Below are 21,253 nucleotides of genomic sequence, written 5' to 3' on the forward strand. Positions count from 1 at the left end.
TGAATCCAAGTCACCTTGTGCGCACCTAGACCTAAAGTAGATGGTGAGATCCAAAACCGCAAACTTGAGCCTGACAGTCACTGTAGTGAGATGAGACCTACTAGCAAATGTATTTTGTTATGTGAGATGAATATAAATAACTTCTGACGAGAGAGTAGACTGTACTGTTTTTAAAACAGACCCACAAATTTGACACTCTTCTCATTAAGAAGCAGGGTGTATACAGGGATGCCTGGGTGGGTCAGTCGGTTAAGTGTCTGACTTCATGCAGCTCAGGTCATGATCTTGTGGTCTGTGGGTTCGAGCCCTACATCAGGCTGTGTCTGATAGCTCAGAGCCTGGAGCCTGCTTCAGATTCTGTGTCTCCCTCCCTCTCTCTCTCTCAAAAATAAACAAACATTAAAAAAAAAATTAAGAAAAAAAAAAGAAGTAGGGTGTATGCCCTCTTTTGCTGAATCAAGACCAACCTTAATGATGAACTTGGAACCGTTAGAATGCAATAGGGGGAAAAAAGTGATATTGTGAACCTCTGAGGATAAGTCAAAAAAGGTTCTATAGCTTCCATGTAGTTTTTTGGGGCAAGTCACCTTTGGAGCCCTGAACTACCATGAAGTCCAACTACCTAAAGGTCATCATACTTTGAGGAAGCACAGGCTACATAGAGAAGCCACTTGGATATGCTATGGCCAGAAGCCCCAGCTGATATTCCAGAAAACTGATGGAACCACCACCAGACACATGAGTAAAAATGGTTCCAGATGATTCTGCCCCCAGCTGTCAAGTCATCCCCAATCACCAAATCTATCCAGTCGAAGCCCTAGACATCACTGAGCAGAGACAACTATCCCCACTGCACCCTGACACACAGAAACTTCTAAATTCCTGACACACAGAAACTCTAAGCATAATAAAATGGTTATTTCATGGCAAGAAATAAGCATTTTTTTAAACAAGCACATGTGAAAACTTATCCACATGGCTGTCGACAATGTTCAAAGGTCAAACTAGTGGAAGACAGCAAGATAGTTCCACAGCAAGGAAAGATAACGGGCAACATGACAGGAAAAGCATAAATTAGCAAGCTAAATTAAATATAAAAGTTTAATTAGGTATTGAATGTTCAATATCACTTTGAAAAGCCAATACATTCAGTAATTTTTGTTAAACCTCCAATTTTGAGCAGGAAAAAACATTTATACCTCCTTGAAATTGAAAAGATAACAAATCTTTTTTCCTGGAACAAACCTCTTTCCCAGTATCATCCAACATTTCAAGATTAATGAGGTAAGTTTCTATTACAACAAATAATTTTTAAGTGATTTATGTATGGCAAAATGGTATCAGCGGCAGTCTACTGTTACTAGATTGAACGGCTCTCAATTTGTACTACAGCCAAGCAAAGATAAAGCATGATATAAAAAGGCAATTCTTAAAGCTTAGTATCCTCCCACATTTTTATCTATTCAGGTGCATTAGCTTTCCACTCTAAATCAAACAACCAGCATGCAGTTCACTTTGTTAAGACTGATATTTTGTTGACATGCTTTATATTACATGACCAAAGGTTGGTAAAATCTAGCCCACTGCCTGTTTCTCTGTAGCCCACAAGCTAAGAACAGTTTTTACATTTTTAAATGGTTGGAAACAAATTTTTTCTTTAGGGTGGTAATCTTTTATTTTTGATTTTGATTTTTTTTTTTGTAATTTACACCCAAGTTAGTTAGCATATAGTGCAACAAAGATTTCAGTAGATTCCTTAATGCCCCTTACCCATTTAGCCCATCCCCCATCCCACAACCCCTCCAGCAACCCTGTTTGTTCTCCATTATTTAAGAGTCTCTTATGTTTTTGTCCCCCTCCCTGGTTTTATATTATTTTTGCTTCCCTTCTCTTATGTTCATCTGTTTTGTATCTTAAAGTCCTCATATGAGTGAAGTCATATATTTGTCTTTCTCTAATTTCACTTAGCATAATACCCTCTAGTTCCATCCACGTAGTTGCAAATGCAAGATTTAATTCTTTTTGATTGCTGAGTAATACTCCATTGTGTGTGTGTGTGTGTGTGTGTGTGTGTGTGTGTGTGTGTGTACCACATCTTTATCCGTTCACCCACTGATGGACATTTGGACTCTTTCCATACTTTGGCTATTGGTGATAGTGCTGCTATAAACATTGAGGTTCATGTGCCCCTTCAAAACAGCACACCTGTATCCCTTGGATAAATACCTAGTAGTGCAATTGCTGGGTTGTAGAATAGTTCTATTTTTAATTTTTTGAAAAACCTGGCTGGAAAGAAATTTTAAAGAATAATATTTCTGACACATTAATATTAGATGAAATTCAAATTTCACTGTCCATAAGTAAAGTTTTATCCAAACACAGCACACTCATTCATTACACACTGTCTATGGCTGCTTTCATGTAACAGCAGAGTCGAGCAGTTGCAACTGAGATGACATGACCTGCAAACCCTAAAATATTTACTCTCCTGCCCTTAATAGAAAAATTCTGCCTATTCCTGTTCTAGACAACTCCTCTGTCATCCTTATAAAAAGTTTTCTTTTCTAGGGGCGCCTGGGCAGCTCAGTCAGTTAAGTGTCTGACTTCGGCTCAGGTTGTGATCTCACGGTTTGTGAGTTGGAGCCCCAGTCAGGCTCTGTGCTAACAGCTCAGAGCCTGGAGCCTGCTTCGGATTCTGTGTCGTCTTCTCTCTCTGCCCCTCTTCTGCTCACATTCTGTCTTTTTCTCTCTCCCAAAAATAAACATGTAAAAAATTTTTTTAAGTTTTCTATGAAATGTATTCTGTCAAAACACATTTCCATAAGGCCACAAAGTAGAACACCAGTCAAAAAAATGTTAACAAGTTTCATACCATTAAGCACATAAGACGTCAACTCTGTTGATCTAAAATATTTTCAAATTTTAGACCTACTCAGAGTTTCCAATTCAATAGGTAAGGCCAAGAATTTGCATTTCTAACAACTTCCAGGTGACACAACTAGACTGGGAACCTACTTTAAGAACCACTAAACTTTTGGGGCACATGGGTGGCTCAGTAAGTTAAGCATCTGATTCTTGATTTCAGCTCAGCTCATGATCTCATAATTCGTGGGTTTGAGCCCTAAGTCTGTGTTGATAGTGCAAAGCCTGCTTGGGATTCTCTCTCTCTGCCCCTCCCAGACTCATGCTCTTTCTCTCTCTCTCTCTCTCTCTCAAAATCAATATACATTTTTTTAAAGTAGTGTTTAAGGGGCACCTGGGTGGCTCAGTCGGTTAAGCGTCTGACTATGGCTCAGGTCATGATTTCATGGGTCCTGAGTTCGAGCCCCACCTTGGACTCTATGCTGACAGCTCAGAGCCTAGAGCCTGCTTTGTGTGTCTCCCCCTCCCTCTGGTCCTCCCCCACTTGAGTTCTGTCTCTCTGTCTCTCAAAAATAAACATTAAAAAAAAATTTTTAAACATCATGTCTAAAAAAGAACCACTAAACTTTTTATTTCATTTTTTTTTTTATGTAGGCTTCACACCTAGCGAAGAGCCCAATGAGGGGCTTGAACTCAACGACCAGGAGATCAAGACCTGAGCTGAGATCAACAGTTGGATACATAACCGACTGAGCCACCCAGGTACCCTAAGGACCCCTAAACTTTTTAAAAAATCTGTTTCAGATATTACTATGTCTTAAAGAATACAGTTTATTATAACTCAAAAGTTAAAACACATTTATACAATTTTTAAATGTTAAAAACTACTACAATTTCTGTTTCCTATAATATTGCCAATTCCTACAAAAACGATCAAGTTTACATTTTTTTTTAAATTTTTTTTTTAATGTTTATTTTTGAGACAGAGAGAGACAGAGCATGAATGGGGGAGGGGCAGAGAGAGAGGGGGACACAGAATCGGAAGCAGGCTCCAGGCTCTGAGCCTGTCAGCCCAGAGCCTGACGCGGGGCTCGAACTCACGAACCGTGAGATCGTGACCTGAGCCGAAGTCGGACGCTCAACCGACTGAGCCACCCAGGCGCCCCTATCAAGTTTACATTTTTTAAGAACCATACACTTTCGGGGCGCCTGGGTGGCTCAGTCGGTTGAGCGTCCGACTTCGGCTCAGGTCATGATCTCGCAGTCCGTGAGTTCGAGCCCCGCGTCAGGCTCTGTGCTGACTACTCAGGGCCTGGAGCCTGTTTCAGATTCTGTGTCTCCCTCTCTCTCTGACCCTCCCCCGTTCATGCTCTGTCTCTCTCTGTCTCAAAAATAAATAAACGTTAAAAAAAAAAAAATTAAGAACCATACTTTCAAATGAAAATTCAGTATCAGGTTTTTTCCGATTTATTCAACATAGTAAATCTTTCAACAAATAATATTCAATTGGTAAGTAATTTGTAACACTCACATTATCTTTTTTTTTTTTTTTTAAATCTATTTTGAGAGAGAGAGCAAGCAGGGTAGGGATAGAGACAGAAGGGAGAGAGAGAATCCCAAACAGCCTCCGTACTGTCAGTGCAGAGCCTGATGTGAGGCTCGAACTCACATACTGTGAGATCAATACCTGAGGTAAAATCAAGAGTCAGACGCTTAACCAACTGAGCCACCCAGGCACCCCTCAAATTATCTTAATAGACTCTTCAAATGTATCCTACAGAACTGACAAAATATGGAATATATATCCACAAGGTAACTTTATTATCTTTAATAAATATAGGTTTCTCAAAGGACTCATACAATGTACTGCAGTTTTTTTGCACATCGTAAAGCATGAAAGACTAATAAGCCTAACTTTTTTATCTTTCAGATACCTGCAGATCACTGAACAATGCCAAATCCTGAAACTGAAAAAGACACCATCTTACAGGAAGGTTGTCAGCAAAAACCAAATCAACCCTTCAGGCAAAAACTAAACTTAGTAACTGTTACATACATAGATTCATATACATTCTAAATTACACTATTATGCATGTTTCATTTGATATACTGTCATTCAGAATACAAAAAACATGTAAAAGTTTCATATGGACAACCTTATAGTTTCAGAATAAAGATGGCCAAGTTCAAAATCCATTCAGTATTATTTAGCTATTTTAAAATCCAATTTTTAAATTACAAAATATTTAACCTTGGTTAGAAACTTTTTTTTCCGGGGCAATGGGTGGCTCAGTTGGTTAAGCATCCGACTCTTGATTTCAGCTCAGGTCATGATATCATAGTCACCAGATCAAGTTCACATCGGGTTCCATGCTGAGTGTGGAGCCTATTTGAGATTCTCTCCCTTTCTCTGTGCCCATCTCCCCAACTCGCACTTGCACTCTCTCCCTCCCTCAAAAAGAAAAAAAGAAATTAGAAACATAACATTTTTAATTCATAAATAAACTGCTACATCAATGCATTAGTGTAAACCATACCTCACACCCACTGAAAATGCAGCCAATGTAGGACTATAATATCTTATTTGTTTTTTAAGTAGGCTCCACACCCAATGTGGGCCTTGAACTCACGACCTTGAGGTTAAGAGTCACATGCTCTGAGTCAGCCAGATACCACTAAAGTTTTTAAAACAACTTTTAAACGTTTAAAATTAACATTCTATTTAACCAGTAAGAATGAAGCAAGATTACCATGGGATGTACACAAAAATATCATTATCACCTCAAATTTACATAATCCCATCTTCAATTACTATCTCATTTGAATCAAACAACAGTCTTATGGGAGTTAGTCTTACTCCCAATCTACAAATGGAAAATTAAAACAGGAATCAAGTCATCTGCTCAAGGACACCACCAATTAGCAGCCAAGAGTACTGAACTCACAACTTCCAAAGTGTAATGCTCTTCACATCCCATACTGCTATAATAGAACTCATTTCAAAAGCTTTCAAAAATATCACCTAAAACATAAAAGGTTCTTGGGGCACCTGGGTGGCCCAGTCAGGTAAGTGTCCTACTTCGGCTCACGTCATGATCTCACAATGTGTCAGTCCAAGCACGCATCAGGCTCTGTACTGATGGCTCAAGAGCCTAAAGCCTGCTTTGGATTCTGTGTCTCCCTCTCTCTCTCTGCCCCTCCCCTGCTCGTGCTCTTTTTCACTCTCAAAAATAAATAAACAAAAAAATTTTTTTAACATAAAAGCCTCTTGACAGCTTTTAAAACACTGAATCCTGATTAACAAAAATGACTATAGACTATTTCAGTCATAATCATTTTATCTTTTGAATAGTATGGAGGTTTCTCAAAAAGTTAAAAACAGAACTACCCTACAACCCAGCAATTGCACTACTAGTATTTATCCAAAGGATACAAAAATGCTGATTTGAAGGAAGGGGCACATGCGCCCCAATGTTTATAGCAGTGCTATCAACAATACCCAAATTATGGAAAGAGCCCAAATGTCCATCAACTGATGAATGGATAAAGATGTGGTATATATACACAATGGAATCTTACTGGGCAATCAAGAAGAATGGAACCCTGCCATCTGCAACAACATGGATGGAACTAGAGGATATTATGCAAAGCAAAATAAATCAGTCAGAGAAAGACAAATATTATTTCACTCATATGTGTAATTTAAGAAACAAAACAGGGGCGCCTGGGTGGCTCAGTTGGTTAAGCATCTGACTTCAGCTCAGGTCATAATATCATGGTTCATGAGTTTGAGCCCCACATCAGGCTCTGTGCTGACAGCTCAGAGCCTGGAGTCTGCTTTGAATTCTGTGTTTCCCTCTCTCTCTGGCCCTCTACTGCTCATGCTCTCTCTCAAAAATAAACAAACATTAAAAAAAATAAAAAAAACAAACATGAACACAGTGGAAGGGAAGGAAAAATAAGATAAAAACAGCGAGGCAAACCATAAGAGACTCTTTAAATACAGAGAACAAACAAGGTGGATGGGGAGATGGGCTAAATGGGTGATGGACATTAAGGAGGGCACTTGTTGAGATGACCACTGGGTATTGTACATAAGTGATGAATCACTGAATTCTATTCCTGAAACCAATACTACACCATATGTTAACTAACTTGAATTTAAATAATAATTTTTTTTATCTTTTGATCAAAAAAAAGTTCAACAGCATGTTTTACTTAAGACAACCAAAGACTTTTAGTCTGAAGTGTTTTGATTAAGAATGGCAAGATCTAAGTTTAGAAAATTGTATCAATGCATCTGTTTATGTTACCTATAACATTGAGTATCCAAAGTTCAACTTGTCTCTGAACAATCCTATTGCAGCCAAGGTCCCATAAAACAAACAAAAAACTGTCTTTAACTGTTAAATACTTTATGTAAAGAGTACTGAAATGCATTCCTTAGGCAATCTGGTCTGTTTTAGTGATCACCCTTAGATTTAAATCATCCTGAAATCATCCTGACATCTTAAATCTTATTTTAAGGAATAAGCCAAACCAGGAAGAAACTTACCTGGGATCTTAATGGTTTACAGATATACTTCACCTTCAAGGTATCTGACTTGAATCAATTTAAGATCAGTGAGGTGTTATCATTTGAAAACCACTCAGAAACTATACTCAGAAATACAGCTCTCATCTTCATCAAAGTTAGAATGAAAGACATGTACCCAATAATAGAAAGAAGGCAGCTCAGGCAGGAGATGAACAAGCTTCTACATTGCAGCTGGGACTTAAAATGCAACCTCAGGGCACCTAGGTGGCTCAGTTGGTTAAGCATCTGACTCTTGCTTTCAACTCTGATATGATCCCAGGGTCATGAGATTAAACGCCATGTGGGGCTCTGTGCTGAGCATGGAGCCTACTTGAGATTCCGGCCCCCCCCCCCCCAGCCCCTCTCCCCCGCTCCCTAAATAATAAAAATAAAATAAAAATGCAGGGCACCTGGGTGGCTCAGTCAGTTGAGCGTGTGACTTCGGCTCAGGTCATGATCTCAGGGTTCATGAGTTCAAGCACCACGTTGGGCTCTGTGCTGAGAGCTCAGAGCCTGGAGCCTGCTTCAGATTCTGTGTCTCCCTCTCTTTCTGCCCCAATTTCAAGCCAATAGGTAACCACCCTATGCTTCCCTCCAGGAGTCACCTCCTCTGGACTTCTTTGGCCTAGCTGAAGCTCATTCCAGTGAAAAAATACTCACTCTCCTTTGTGTGCTGCTGACCCAAATTTATCAACAAAGCTTAAACAAATAGGTTCCTAGTTAATCTGTTCATTCATACACTGAACAAACATGGACAGAGCACTTACTAAGGACACACAGAAAATAAAAATACAAGTTTTCTTTGAATTTGAAACCACGTGAGTTTTACAAGAAGGTGTCTATGCCTACCTTTACCACTACATTTTCCGCTACGTTCCACTAAGTTCTTTGATGAGAGGCATTAAGTATGGCAAAAAAAAAAAAAAAAAAAAATGGGGGATTTACAGCCAGGGAAGACCTTCATTGAATTCTAAATCTGCCATTCCTACTTGTAATCTTGAGAAGTCACTTAAATCTGGAGCTGTGGGTTCCGTTCATGTATAAAATTAAATAAATATCTATTACTTAAGACTGTTGTAAGAATTTCAGTGAGTTACGGTTTAAGTGCCCAGATATGATTAGATGCCAAGTTGTTAGCAGAATGCATGGATAAACTTATCAATATAAATGGGACTACCAATGTCATGTTTATTTCATAGTTGCTGATATGTATGAATCTGAAAATGCAGTATTAAGTGCTACAGAAAAGTTTAGTTAAAACCCAACAATGTGTACACCAAGTAGAGATATATAGGGTGTTCTGGCTAATACTTTCACCACTCCAAACACCACTCTCTGAGGCTGACAGGATTCTGGCTGTCAGGTCTAAGGAATATACAATTCTGAATTGGAGGGGACCCAGGGAATATACTCTGGCCTTATGAAACCCTGAGAATATTCACCCAATGGCCTCAATACTCTAAGACAAATCCTTGAGCCAGCCTCATAACCACTTCCTCGCCCACCAAACACAACCAAGCCTTCAGATGCTCTCTTAGAACTGGGCCCAAACAGATGCACACAAAGTTTGGAGGTAGAAATGACTATTTCTCTTTTTCCTTTCTCTTCCTTGATATCCAAAGGAATATTCCTCATATTTCTGCTAAAACTACATTGATAAACTTGGGGCACCTGGGTGGCTCAGTCGGTTAAGCTGTCAACTTTGGCTCAGGTGATGATCTCGTGGTCCATCAGTTCAAGCCCCGCGTTGGGCTCTGTGCTGACAGCTCAGGGCCTGGAGCCTGCTTCGGATTCTGTGTCTCCCTCTCTCTCTGACCCTCTCCCACTAATGCGCGCGTGTGCGCGCTCTCTCTCTCAAAAATAAACATAAAAAAATTTTTTAAACTACATTGATAAACTAATATGTCAATTATACCTCAATAAAGATACCCAAATAGGGGAGGGGCAAGGCTACATTAAGATACACTGAATTTAAAACCCAAAGCATTGGCTGAAGGGCATGTGATAAAAAATAACACTTTCGTAATATATATTCAATTCCCATAACCACTTCTAGAAGCTCTGCTGCCTACACAAGAAAAGTGACCAATTTATCACTGTATTAGGGAGAGCAATATTCTTGTCTGCATACATGCAGATGAGAAAAACTGGGAATCCCAAATGTGACTGCAAAATTTTAGGCAGAAAAAAGTCAAATTATCTAAAAATATATCGTAAATAAAAATATATTTGGTCTCTCACTTCCTAAAACTTCTGTAAGAAACAGTCATTTCTGAAAGCACACAACGTAATGTCAAAGGAACACAACATCCTGCCCCTGCCTATCAACCTCCAAAAGCTGACAGACTCCACTGAGCTGCGGAACTCAAATGAATAGGCTCCTACACTACTTCACCTTTTCATTCATTGAATAAATATTTACTAAGCAACTATTAAGGGCGAGGCAATGAGTACCATGTTGAGGGGCGGCATTGCAGTGAAGGGGCCTGACAAGGTCCTTGCCCCAGTGGTATGGTTCTCAAAGGGGGAATTCGGGAACTTGAAAAGAGTGCTCAGAAATCTGGGGCAGAGTGGATATTCTCCACTGGTAGAAATATCTGGGCTGTTTGCTTCATTACACCTTCTTTTTTTTTTTTTTTTTCTTTCATTACACCTTCTAAGGGAGTCATTCCTATGTATCTGCAAGGGGAAGTTAAAAAACACTTGTGATAAATAAGAAGATTAAGTCACAACTTTCAATACCACTGACTCAGCGGAACTTACCTCCCAAAAGCAGGAGAAACAGATAAATGAAAAAAAAAATTATCTCAGAAAGTGGTGCCAAGAAAATAAAGGTGATAGGAAGTGGGTCAATCTAATATAAACGGGGTTCTCAGGGAAGGCCTCATTAAGCAACACATTAGGTACGAGTGAACGTTAATTCTTGTGCGCACACTATACGGAACTAAAAGCACAAGTAAAAACTATCATTTTTTTAATATCAGTGCTCATCGATTCTATCATCTATAATATCAGCCTGTTAACTTCCTCGTACAATCGTAAAGTCATTCTTTAACAAATGAACAACAGGTAGGAGACCATCAGCTACCTCACTTGACTTTGAAGACGAGTCTATAAACAAAACTTGAAGCTGCTCTTAGAACACAGGCTCGGACAGTTTGTAAAAATTACTGTTCGCACACCCAATGCAGCTAACAAAAGAGATTCACGCCCTCCCTCTTGCAGAGCTCCAGTTGCCCCTTGCACACTAGAGTGAGCTGTGGCTCTCGCCCGCGTGCGGGAACTCCCAGAGGCCCGGCCCCGAGGGCCCGGTGGAGCCCCGGGCGCGCGGGCGCCGAGAGCGGACGGCGGGGGCGTGGCGGGCCCGGGCGCCTGCCTTTGTTGTCCCTCGTGGCGCGCGGGGGGGGGGGGGGGGGAGGGGCGGCCCGAGGCCCGCGAGGCCAGAAGCTGCGCCGGGCTCCCGTCGCGTGGCCCCTAGTCCCCACGGGCGCGCGAACCCACCTTCTTGTAGTGCTTGCCCAGCCAGACCCGCACCGAATCCAGCTGGGACACCGTCTCCGGGCTTTCCCAAAACTTGCTGGCCGGGCCACCGTCCTTCCGCCGATAAACGGCCAGGCCCGCAGCCGCCGCCGCGCCTCCCGCGCCCGCGGCGCCCGCCGCCGCCCCCAGCCCGCCGCCGCCCGCCGCCGCGGCCATCGTCGCCGTCCGTCGTCCCACCGCCCGGCCCGGCCCTCGCAGCGTTCCCCGTTCGCACCCGCGCGCGCGCGCGCGCAGCCGCCACCGCCACCTCCCGGCCCCGCCCAGTCAACCCCCTTCCGGCGCGGAGGGCCGGCCCCGCCCCTTCTGGGGACCCGGTCCCTAACCGAAGCGGGCACGCGCGCACGCATGCGCAGCATCGGGGCCAGGCAGGTCTCAGACGAACTCTTGCGCCCGCCTCTTCCGCCAGTCGAGGCAGGCTGCGTACCTCCTCCGCTACCCAGCCTGGGCCTCTGCGTGTCTTGCTGCATCCAAGTTCCTTCCTGCGTCCCGTCAACCAGTGCAGGGAGCTTCTGTCATCCCCTGCTACAGCCGGGGAGAAAAGACCTGGCGAGAAGTTCCGAGGGGGAAGCCCGTTTAGGGTGTCGAGTGCTGGCCGAGGAACCCACGGGAAGGGTGGGAATCTGCGTCTGCCTTCTCTTGCCCTCAGACCTTCTACATCAAGCCGCCGTAGCCTTTGTAAACATCCATCTGGGACCACCACCCGGAGCTGCTCCAGCGGCACACACTTTACTTCCCCCTCGTGGCCCCAGCCGCACCACCAGCTCTTTCCTGCCTCGGGGGCCCTAGCACCAGCTGTTGGCGCCACCTGGACAGCTCTTCCCCTTTGTCGCTTAGGCTTTTTCGAATTCATAGCTTAAAAGTACTTCAGAAAAACTGAACAGCTAATCATACTCGACATTCTCTGTGCACCACTCACCACGATCTAGTATTTTTCTTATTTTCTCACTTGACCACATGAGAACTTAATTTTGACTTATTCACAGGTGTACTTTCGGTGCTGAGAGCAGAGCCTGTTATCTAATGTTCCGTAAATATTTGCTGAGTAAGTGAATGAGTGACCTATAGGGGGGCAGAAAGATTTTAAATTATTAACAAATTGTGATTGGCCATTATGGAGTTATAATATTATAGAACAGCAGACGACTAATTGGTTGTGAGAAAGTCTGGTGAGTTTTTGAGATCAACTTTTAAGAATGAATAGAATGTGATCAGGGAGAAAAGGACATTCGGACACAGGAAAACTGGATCAAAGGCTTTAAAGTGTGAAAGCAAGCTGGGAGAAACCCTCCTTGAGCCTATGGTGTGGAAGCAGGAAGGTTACTTGGTTGTGGCAGTGAATTTTCACTTTATCCTATAAGCATTGGGAAACCAGCTTGAACACAGAGAATGACATGATCAGGTTTATAGATTAGGAAGAAAACAATTGCATATGTGGGTGATACATTAGAGGAAGAAGATGAAAAAAGATGACCTGAGGGGAGCCTGGGTGGCTCAGTTGGTTAAGGTTAAGCGTCTGACTTCAGCTCTGGTCATGATCTCACAGTTCGTAATTTAGAGCCTAGCATATGGCTCTGTGCTGGTGCTGACAGCTCAGAGCCTGGAGCCTGCTTTGAATTCAGTGTCTCTTCTCTCTGTTCATCCCCCACTCACACTCTCTCTCTCTTAAAAATAAATAAACGTTAAAAATTTTTTTTAATTAAAAAAAAAAAAAAGATGACCTGATATAATCTAGGACAGAAACAATGAGAATAAAATAGGAGTAAGATGCGGGGCACCTAGCATTGAAAGTGCAGAGCATGCTTGGGATTCTCTCTCTGCCCCTCCCACACTCTCAAAATAAATAAACTTTTTCTAAAAATCAAAAGAAAAAAATGTGGTAGGCCTTAATGGCTCACTAAGTTAAGCATCCAACTCTTGATCTTAACTCAGGTCTTGAACTCAGGGTGGTGAGTCCAAGTCCTGTGTTGGGCTCCCCAGCGTGGATCCTACCTTAAAAAATAATAATTGGGGCGCCTGGGTGGCTCAGTCAGTTAAGCGTCGGACTTCAGCTCAGGTCACGATCTCGTGGTCCATGAGTTCGAGCCCCGCGTCGGGCTCTGGGCTGATGGCTCAGAGCCTGGAGCCTGCTTCCGATTCTGTGTCTCCCTCTCTCTCTGCCCCTCCCCCGTTCATGCTCTGTCTCTCTCTGTCTCAAAAATAAATAAAAACGTTAAAAAAAAAAAAAGAATAAAGAATAAATTATGAGTAAGGTGTGAATCTTCCCTCTGAGAGCTCAGACTTTAGAAATACTGATAATAGGGGCAACTGGGTGGCTCAGTCTGTCAAGCATACGACTTCAGCTCAGGTCATGATCTCACTGCTTGTGAGTTCGAGCCCGCATTGGGCTCTATGCTGACAGCTCAGAGCCTGGAGCCTCCTTCAGATTCTGTGTCTCTCTTAAGCTCTGCCCCTCCCCCGCTCATGCTCTGTCTCTCTCTCTCTCTCTCTCAATAACCAATAAATATTTTAAAAAATTAGAAATAAACGTTAAAAACATTTGAAATACTGATAATAGCTAGTGTTTATGGGCATTTTTATGTGTTGTGCTCTGTGCTAAGTATACCTGTATTACTGCAGATAAGGAAATTGAGGCAGAGAGAGGTTAAGTAACTGGCTAATGGATATTAGAGTATTATTCCTGAACCCAGGAATTAAACCTTCCCACCCCCCCCTTCCCAAGTATACTGTGTTTTCTATTAACAGCTTATTAGCAGAGCAGAGAAAATGCCCTGGAGGAGTTCAGAAAACTATTTCATTTTCCAAGAGCCATGGAGAAGGAAGTTAGTTCTTCCAGGCCAGTGGTATTCTAACTTTTTTGCTCATATAACTTCTAAAATAATTTGGAAAACAGTATACTTTCTTTTTTGATGAAAAACCTCTAAAATTTTTCATTAAAAATAATTGAGCACATTATAAAGATGGGCATTTTTAAGTAAAATGGTTAGATCATGTTTTAAAAGTTTTTATTTTGAAATAATCTCAAACTTACAAAAAAGTTGCAAGTACAGTACAAAGAGCTTATGTTGCTGACATGATACCCATCACTCTTAAAAATGCTAGTGTATATTTCCTACGGACAAGTATATCATGGTACAAAATTACATAATCACAATACAACCCTCAACTCCAGGAAATTAACGTTTATACTATCCTCAGATTCCATTCAAGTTTTTCTTACTGCCCCTGTAAGCTCTCTTACACCAAAGTTTCCAGTACAGAATCATGCATTAGATCAGGTGTCAGGTCTCCTTCAATCTGGAACAGTTTCCTCAGTCTTTAACTTTCACAACATCGACAATTTTGAAGATTACAAGCCAGTTATTTTTTAGAATGTTCCTCAATTGAGTTTGGCTGATGTTCTTCATGCTGTGTTATTTTACTGCATATAAATGCACATGATTTCATTTCTTCCATAACTTTGATGAGTTGATTAAGAGAGTATCTGCCAGGCTTCCCTACTGTGAAGTCATCCATTGTGCCTTTGTAATTAATTAGTATTTTCTGGAGAGATATTCTGAAGATTAAATACCCTATTCTTCATCAAACTTCCCCCTTATTTTTATCAGATAAACTCAAACAGTTCCAAATTTGAGTAAGTACATATTTGTAACTCTAACAATAAGAAATGTGGCTGCCATTATCCTTACTATATTTACTTACTTTATCAGTTCACCTACATGTAACCATTCTCTATACTGGGGTACCCTCCCGTATAGGTACCCTCTTCTTGGCCCCTACAATCACATTCTAAGCTGCTCTAATATGCTTATCTACCTTACTGACACCACCATAGGCTTTAGAACTGAATTATTTGAGAAGAGATGGTAAGGAAATAGGAAAAGTAGTAAGACATCACTCTCTGGGGGCCTGGATGGCTCAGTCAGTTAAGCGTCCAACTCTTGATTTCAGCTCAGGTCATGATCTAGTGGTTCCTGAGTTCAAGCCCCATGTCAGGCTCCAGGATGACAGTGTGGAGCCTGCTTGGGATTCTCTCTCTCCCTCTCTCTGCTCCTCCCCTCACACTCGCTCTCTCAAAATAAATACACTTAAAAAAAAAAAAAAGATACCAGGATGCCTGGGTGGTCATTTGGTTAAGCATCCAATTTCAGCTCAGGTCATGATCTCATAGTTCATGGGTTGGAGGTCTGCAGCATGCAGCCTGCTTCAGATTCTCTGTCTTCTTTCTCTTCCCCACCCCTGCTCTCTATCACACTCGCTCTCTCTCAAAAACACATAAATAAACATTAAAAAAAATTTTAAGATATCATTCTTAAACCTGATGAAGTCTAAATATGTAATAATTTGGTGGTCATAATATAACAGAGACAGTCCTCTCTTTGCCCAGGAGTACAATACCTTAAACTACACAAAGCAACCTTAATAATCAACAGGGAAAATTGCAATTACTCCATGCCTTTAAACTTTTTTATCAAAACATTAAAAAACCCTATCAGTTCTAAACATATAAGGAAATGTATATAGTAAATTGAAATTTATATAATACAATCTAAAACATTAGGAACATTGGGATGCCTGGATGCCTCGGTCAGAAGAGCATGCAGCTCTAGATTTCAGGGTCTTGAGTTCAAGCCCCATGTTGGGTGTAGAGATAATACATATTATAAATATAAATAGAGATTATGTATATATAAATAAACAAATTTTAACAATAATACTTTCAAAAACCAGACACATTAAGAATTAAAGTGTTTTAGGGGCACCTGGGTGGCTCAGTCAGTTGGGCGTCCAACTTTGGTTCAGGTCATGATCTTGCAGTTCATGAGTTTGAGCCCCGTGTCAGGGTCTGTGCTGGCAGCTCAGAGCCTGGAGCCTGTTTTGGATTCTGTGCCTCCCTCTCTCTCTGCCCTCCCCTTGCTCACACTCTGTTTCTCCCTCTCAAAAATAAATAAATATTAAAAAAAAGAAGACAGTGTTTTATTTTTTAGTGAACAACTTCACCAAAAGCAGTTTGTTGAACTTCTCATCATACAAGTTTTGAGCAAGCATTTTTTTCTGTGTTTTGTCAAATTCTCATACCCCTTTCTAAGTTGGGATCAGCTTCCAACATTTTGTTCTTTGCACTTTTAATGTGAAGCTTTTGGCAAGTATCAACTCCTCTGAAATGTCTTCATCCTTTTATTCACAATCACTTTCTTCATTTACATGGATATATTTGGCATACAAATTTCCTCAAGAGTCTCTGGAAGAGCTTCAAGGTCAATATTTTCATGGTCAGCTGTTTCTTCTGTTATGCTATTTATATTTGATTTGAATTTCACTTCATATCAATAGAACAAAAAAAACAAAAAAACAAAAATTACCCAATCAACTCAATAGATGGAGGAAAAACATTTGACAAAATCCAATACCCTTTGTGATAAAAACACTCAACAAATTTGAAAATGAAGGGAACTTCCTCAACCAGATAAAGAGCATTAGTGAAAAACCCATAGCTAACATCAACATCATAGTTAATGGTGAAAGACTGACTGCTTTTCCCCTAACATCAGAAACAAAGATATCTGCTCTTACCACTTGAACATTGAAGGGTTTGGTTTTTTTTTTTAATAATTTTATTTTTTATTTTTTAAAATTTACATCCAAATTAGTTAGCATATAGCGCAACAATGATTTCAGGAGTAGATTTCTTAATGCCCCTTCCCCATTTAGCCCAGCCCCCCTCCCACAACCCTTCCAGTAACCCTGTTTGTTCTCCATGTTTATGAGTCTCTTCTGTTTTGTCCCCCTCCCTGTTTTTATATTATTTTTGTTTCCCTTCCCTTATGTTCATCTGTTTTGTCTCTTAAAGTCCTCATATGAGTGAAGTCATCATTTTTGTCTTTTTCTGACTAATTTCACTCAGCATAATACCCTCCAGTTCCATCCACGTAGTTACAAATGGCAAGATTTCATTCTTTTTGATTGCCGAGTAATACTCCATTGTGTGTGTGTCTGTGTGTGTATGTGTGTGTGTGTGTGTGTATGTATATATATATATATATATATATATATATATATATATATATGACACCACATCTTCTGTATCCATTCATCGGACATTTGGCTCTTTACATACTTTGGCTATTGTTGATAGTGCTGCTATAAATATGGGGGTGCATGTGTCCCTTCGAAACAGCACACCTGTATCCCTGTGGATAAATGCCTAGTAGTGCAATTGCTGGGTTGTAGGGTAGTTCTATTTTTAGTTTTTTGAGGAAACTCCATACTGTTTTCCAGAGTGGCTGCACCAGCTTGCATTCCCAGAGCATTGAAGTTTTAACCAGGAAAATAGGCACGCACACATACACACACACACACACACACTCACATTAGAAAGTGAGAAATAAACTCACTTCTATTTGCAGATGGCATGACCTTTATATAGAAAATCCTAGGGGTGCCTGGGTGGCTCAGTTGGTTGAGCGTCTGACTTCGGCTCAGGTCATGATCTCACTGTCCCGGAGTTTGAGCCCCACATGGGGCTCTGTGCTGACAGCTCAAGAGCCTGGAGCCTGTTTAAGATTCTGTGTCTCCTCTCTGTCTCTGCCCCTCCACCACTCATGCTCTGTCTCTTTCTCTCGAAAATAAATAAACATTAAAAAAGAAGAAAATCTTAAGCAATCTGCTAAAAAAAAAAATTAAACTAAATTTTTTTTTTGAGAGAGAATACACATGTATGCAAGTTGGGGAGAGACACAGAGAGAGAGAATCCCAAGCAGGCTTTGTGCTGTCAGTAGACGGCCTGACTCAGGCCTTGATCCTGAGAACTGTGGGATCATGACCTGAGCCAAAATCAAAAGTCAGACACTTAACCAACTGAACCCCCCAGGCGCAGGCCACCTTCACATCCAAGTTCAGCTCAGGTCATGATTTTGTGTTTTGTGAGTTCAAGCCCCATGGCAGGCTCTGTGCTGACAGCTTGGAGCCTGGAGCCTGCTTCAGATTCTGTGTCTTCCTCTTTCTCTCTGCTCCTCCCCCACTCACTTGTTTTCTCTCTCTCTCTCTCTCTCTCAAAAATAAATAAACATTTAATCATTAAAGAAAACAATAATGAGTTCAGCAAGGTTGGAAGATATAAGATCAGTGTACAAAAATCAGTTGTATTTCTATACACTTGAAATAAATAATCTTTTTTTTTAATTTTTTTTTTAACGTTTATTTATTTTTGAGACAGAGAGAGACAGAGCATGAACGGGGGAGGGTCAGAGAGAGGGAGACACAGAATCTGAAACAGGCTCCAGGCACTGAGCTGTCAGCACAGAGCCCGACGCGGGGCTCAAACTCACGGACCGCGAGATCATGACCTGAGCCAAAGTCGGCTGCTTAACCGACTGAGCCACCCAGGCGCCCGAAATAAATAATCTTAAAATGAAATTAAGAAAATTACATTCACAATGCTATCAAAAAGAGTAAAATATTAGGAATACATTTTAAAAGAAGTTTAACACTCATGCTCTGAAAATTAACAATATATTGTTGAAAGAAATTAGATATAAATAAATAGAAAAACATGTTTATGGATCAGAAGACAACATTTTTTTTTAGTGTTTATTTATTTTGGAGAGAAAGAGACAGAGCGTGAGGGGGAGAGGGACAGAGAAAGAGGGAGACACAGAATCGGAAGTAGGCTCCAGGCTCTTAGTTGTCAGCACAGAGCCTGACGCAGGGCTCATGCTCAGGAACTGTGAGATCATGACCTGAGTTGAATGGGGACGTTCAATCGACTGAGCCACCGAGGCACCCCGAGAAGACTTAACATTTCTAAGACAGGCAAACTCCTCAAGCTAATGTACACATTCAACAAAATTGCTATCAGAATCCCAACTGACTTCTTTGTTAATATTGATAAGCAGATTCTAAAATGTACATGGAATTGCAAAAGACCCAGAATGGCCAAAGCAATGCCCAAAGTAAGAACAAAGTGGAAGGACTCACACCTCTTGATTTCAAAAGTTACTATAAAGCAATGGTAATCAAGACAGCTGTGCTACCGACACAAGTATAGACATAGGTTGGTGGGATAAAACTGAGAGTCCAGATATAAACCCACACATTTACGGTCAACTAATTTTTTGACAAGGCTGTCAAGATCATTCAATGAGGAAAGAATAACCTTTTCAACAAATAGTGCTTGGGAAAAAGAGGGGGGGATAGCTATGCACAAAACAATGAAGTTGAATCCTCACCTCACAATATATACAAACGTTATCTCACAATGAGTCAAAGACCTCAATGTAAGAGCTAAAACTACAGAATTCTTAGAAGAAAGCATGAGGGCAAACGTTCATGACCTTGATTTGGCAAAGAATTCTTAGGAAAAAAAATGAACAACAAAAGAAAAATAAATTGGACTTTATCAAAATTAAGAACTTTTGAGGTAAGGTGGTTGGCTGGCTCAGTTGGTAGGTAGAGCATACAACTCTTGATCTTGGGGTTGTGAATTTGAACCCCACTTTGGGCATGGAGCCTACTTAAAAAAAAATAAAAACTTTGGGGGTGCCTGACTGGCTCAGTCAGTAAAGCACGCAACTCTTGATCTCAGGGTCGTGAGTTCAAGCCCCACCCCACACTGGGCATGGAGCCTATAAAAAAAGAAGGAAGGAAGGAAGGAAGGAAGGAAGGAAGGAAACTTTTGAGGTGAAGGGCACTAAGAGGTAGGAACTTGCACTTACGGGAGCCTGGGTGGCTCAGTCTAACATCCAACTTCGGCTCAGGTTATGATTTCACGGTTTGTGTGTTTGAGCCCCACATGGGGCTCTGTGCTGACAGCTCAGAGCCTGGAGCCTGCTTTGGATTCTGTGTCTCCCTCTCTCTGCCCCTACCCCGTTCACGCTCTGTCTCTCATCTCAAAAATAAACAAACATTAAAAAAAAGAAGAAGAGGGGCGCCTGGGCGGCTCAGTCGGTTAAGCGTCCGACTTCGGCTCAGGTCATGATCTCACGGTCCATGAGTTCGAGCCCCGTGTCGGGCTCTGTGCTGACAGCTCAGAGCCTGGAACCTGCTTCGGATTCTGTGTCTCCCTCTCTCTGACCCTCCCCTGTTCATGCTCTGTCTCTCCCTGTCTCAAAAATAAATAAAAACGTTAAAAAAATTTAAAAAAGAAGAAGAAGAAGAAGAAGAAGAAGAAGAAGAAGAAGAAGAAGAAGAAGAAGAAACTCCACTCATAAAATAAATAAGTCACAGGGATAAAAAAATACAGCATAGGGAATGCAGTCAATAATAGTGTAATGACCCTGTATGGTGACAGATGGCAACTATACTTATTGTGGAGAGTATAGTGTAATGTATAGAATTGTCAAATAACTATGTTGTATGCCTGAAACTAATAAAAAAAAAAAATTGTGCTTCAAAGGACACCAATAAGAAAATGAAAAAAAAAAAAACCAAAACAACAAAAGACAAGAAAATACTTGTAAATCATGTATCTGATAAGAGACTTGTATCTAGAATATGGAAAGAACTCTTACAACTCAAATATGAAAAGACCAATAACCCAGTTGACTAATTAATAACCAAATAGAATAAACTTGGTACATGTAACATTATGGATGAATCTCACACACATTATATTGGGTGAAAATATATATATGGTATGATTCAATATAGATGAAGTTATAGAACAGGCTTAAACTACAAAGTATGGTTGCCTCAGGAGAGTGGAGGGAAAGGGGCATAAGGGAATTTTCTGGGGTGATAGGAATAAGCTGTAGTTTGCAACAGATTTGCATTACACAGAAGTGTGCATACCAATTATGGAATGGTATGCAAGATCTGTGCATTTCACTGTAAATTTTCCCTCAAAAGAAAAAATAACTCTAGACAAATATTGAGCTCTTGTTAAAAATATGCATGCCAGAGTGCTTAGAGATGAAATATACTTTTCACCTACTTATCCAAATTATACACTAAATTCACATAGTGATCTGTCAAAAATTATTTTTATTGATCTATAGGTGAAAAGTTGATTAGGTTTCTTCAGTTTTGAGGAAAAGAAAAGAATTGGAAACTGCATGATAGTCATTTTCCTCAGCTTCTGGGAAGGATATGGAGAAGGCTTTTCTATAATGTACCAAAGACTAGGATTTAGCACAAACATTTTCTATAAAGGGTCAGATAGCAATTGTTTTAGACTTGCAGGACACAGTTCCCTGTCACAGCTAGCTACTCAGTCGTGCCATTGTATTGCAAAAGCGGCTGTAGACAATAAGTAAATAAATGAGCATGGCTGTGTTCTAA

The 21,253-nt window shown here is 40.9% G+C and overlaps 1 protein-coding gene across 4 annotated transcripts in view; it reads right to left on the reverse strand.

The window, feature by feature from the left end:
* The window catches only part of SMARCC1 (SWI/SNF related, matrix associated, actin dependent regulator of chromatin subfamily c member 1), a 172,199-nt gene extending 161,065 nt beyond the window's left edge, over window positions 1-11,134 (reverse strand). For 3 of the 4 annotated variants that reach the window (XM_053897598.1, XM_053897597.1, XM_053897599.1), the window contains exon 1: window positions 10,940-11,134. In XM_053897598.1, coding sequence (XP_053753573.1) covers window positions 10,940-11,134 — 195 coding nt within the window. Of the gene's footprint in view, window positions 1-5,113; window positions 5,255-10,939 lie in introns of those variants that run through there. The other variant, XM_053897600.1, reaches the window with a different exon arrangement.
* Between the last annotated feature and the right edge of the window lie 10,119 nt (window positions 11,135-21,253).

The sequence above is a fragment of the Panthera pardus genome, unplaced genomic scaffold (assembly GCF_024362965.1).
Source record: "Panthera pardus isolate Hobbes unplaced genomic scaffold, ASM2436296v1 HiC_scaffold_8, whole genome shotgun sequence".
Classification (NCBI taxonomy): domain Eukaryota; kingdom Metazoa; phylum Chordata; class Mammalia; order Carnivora; family Felidae; genus Panthera; species Panthera pardus.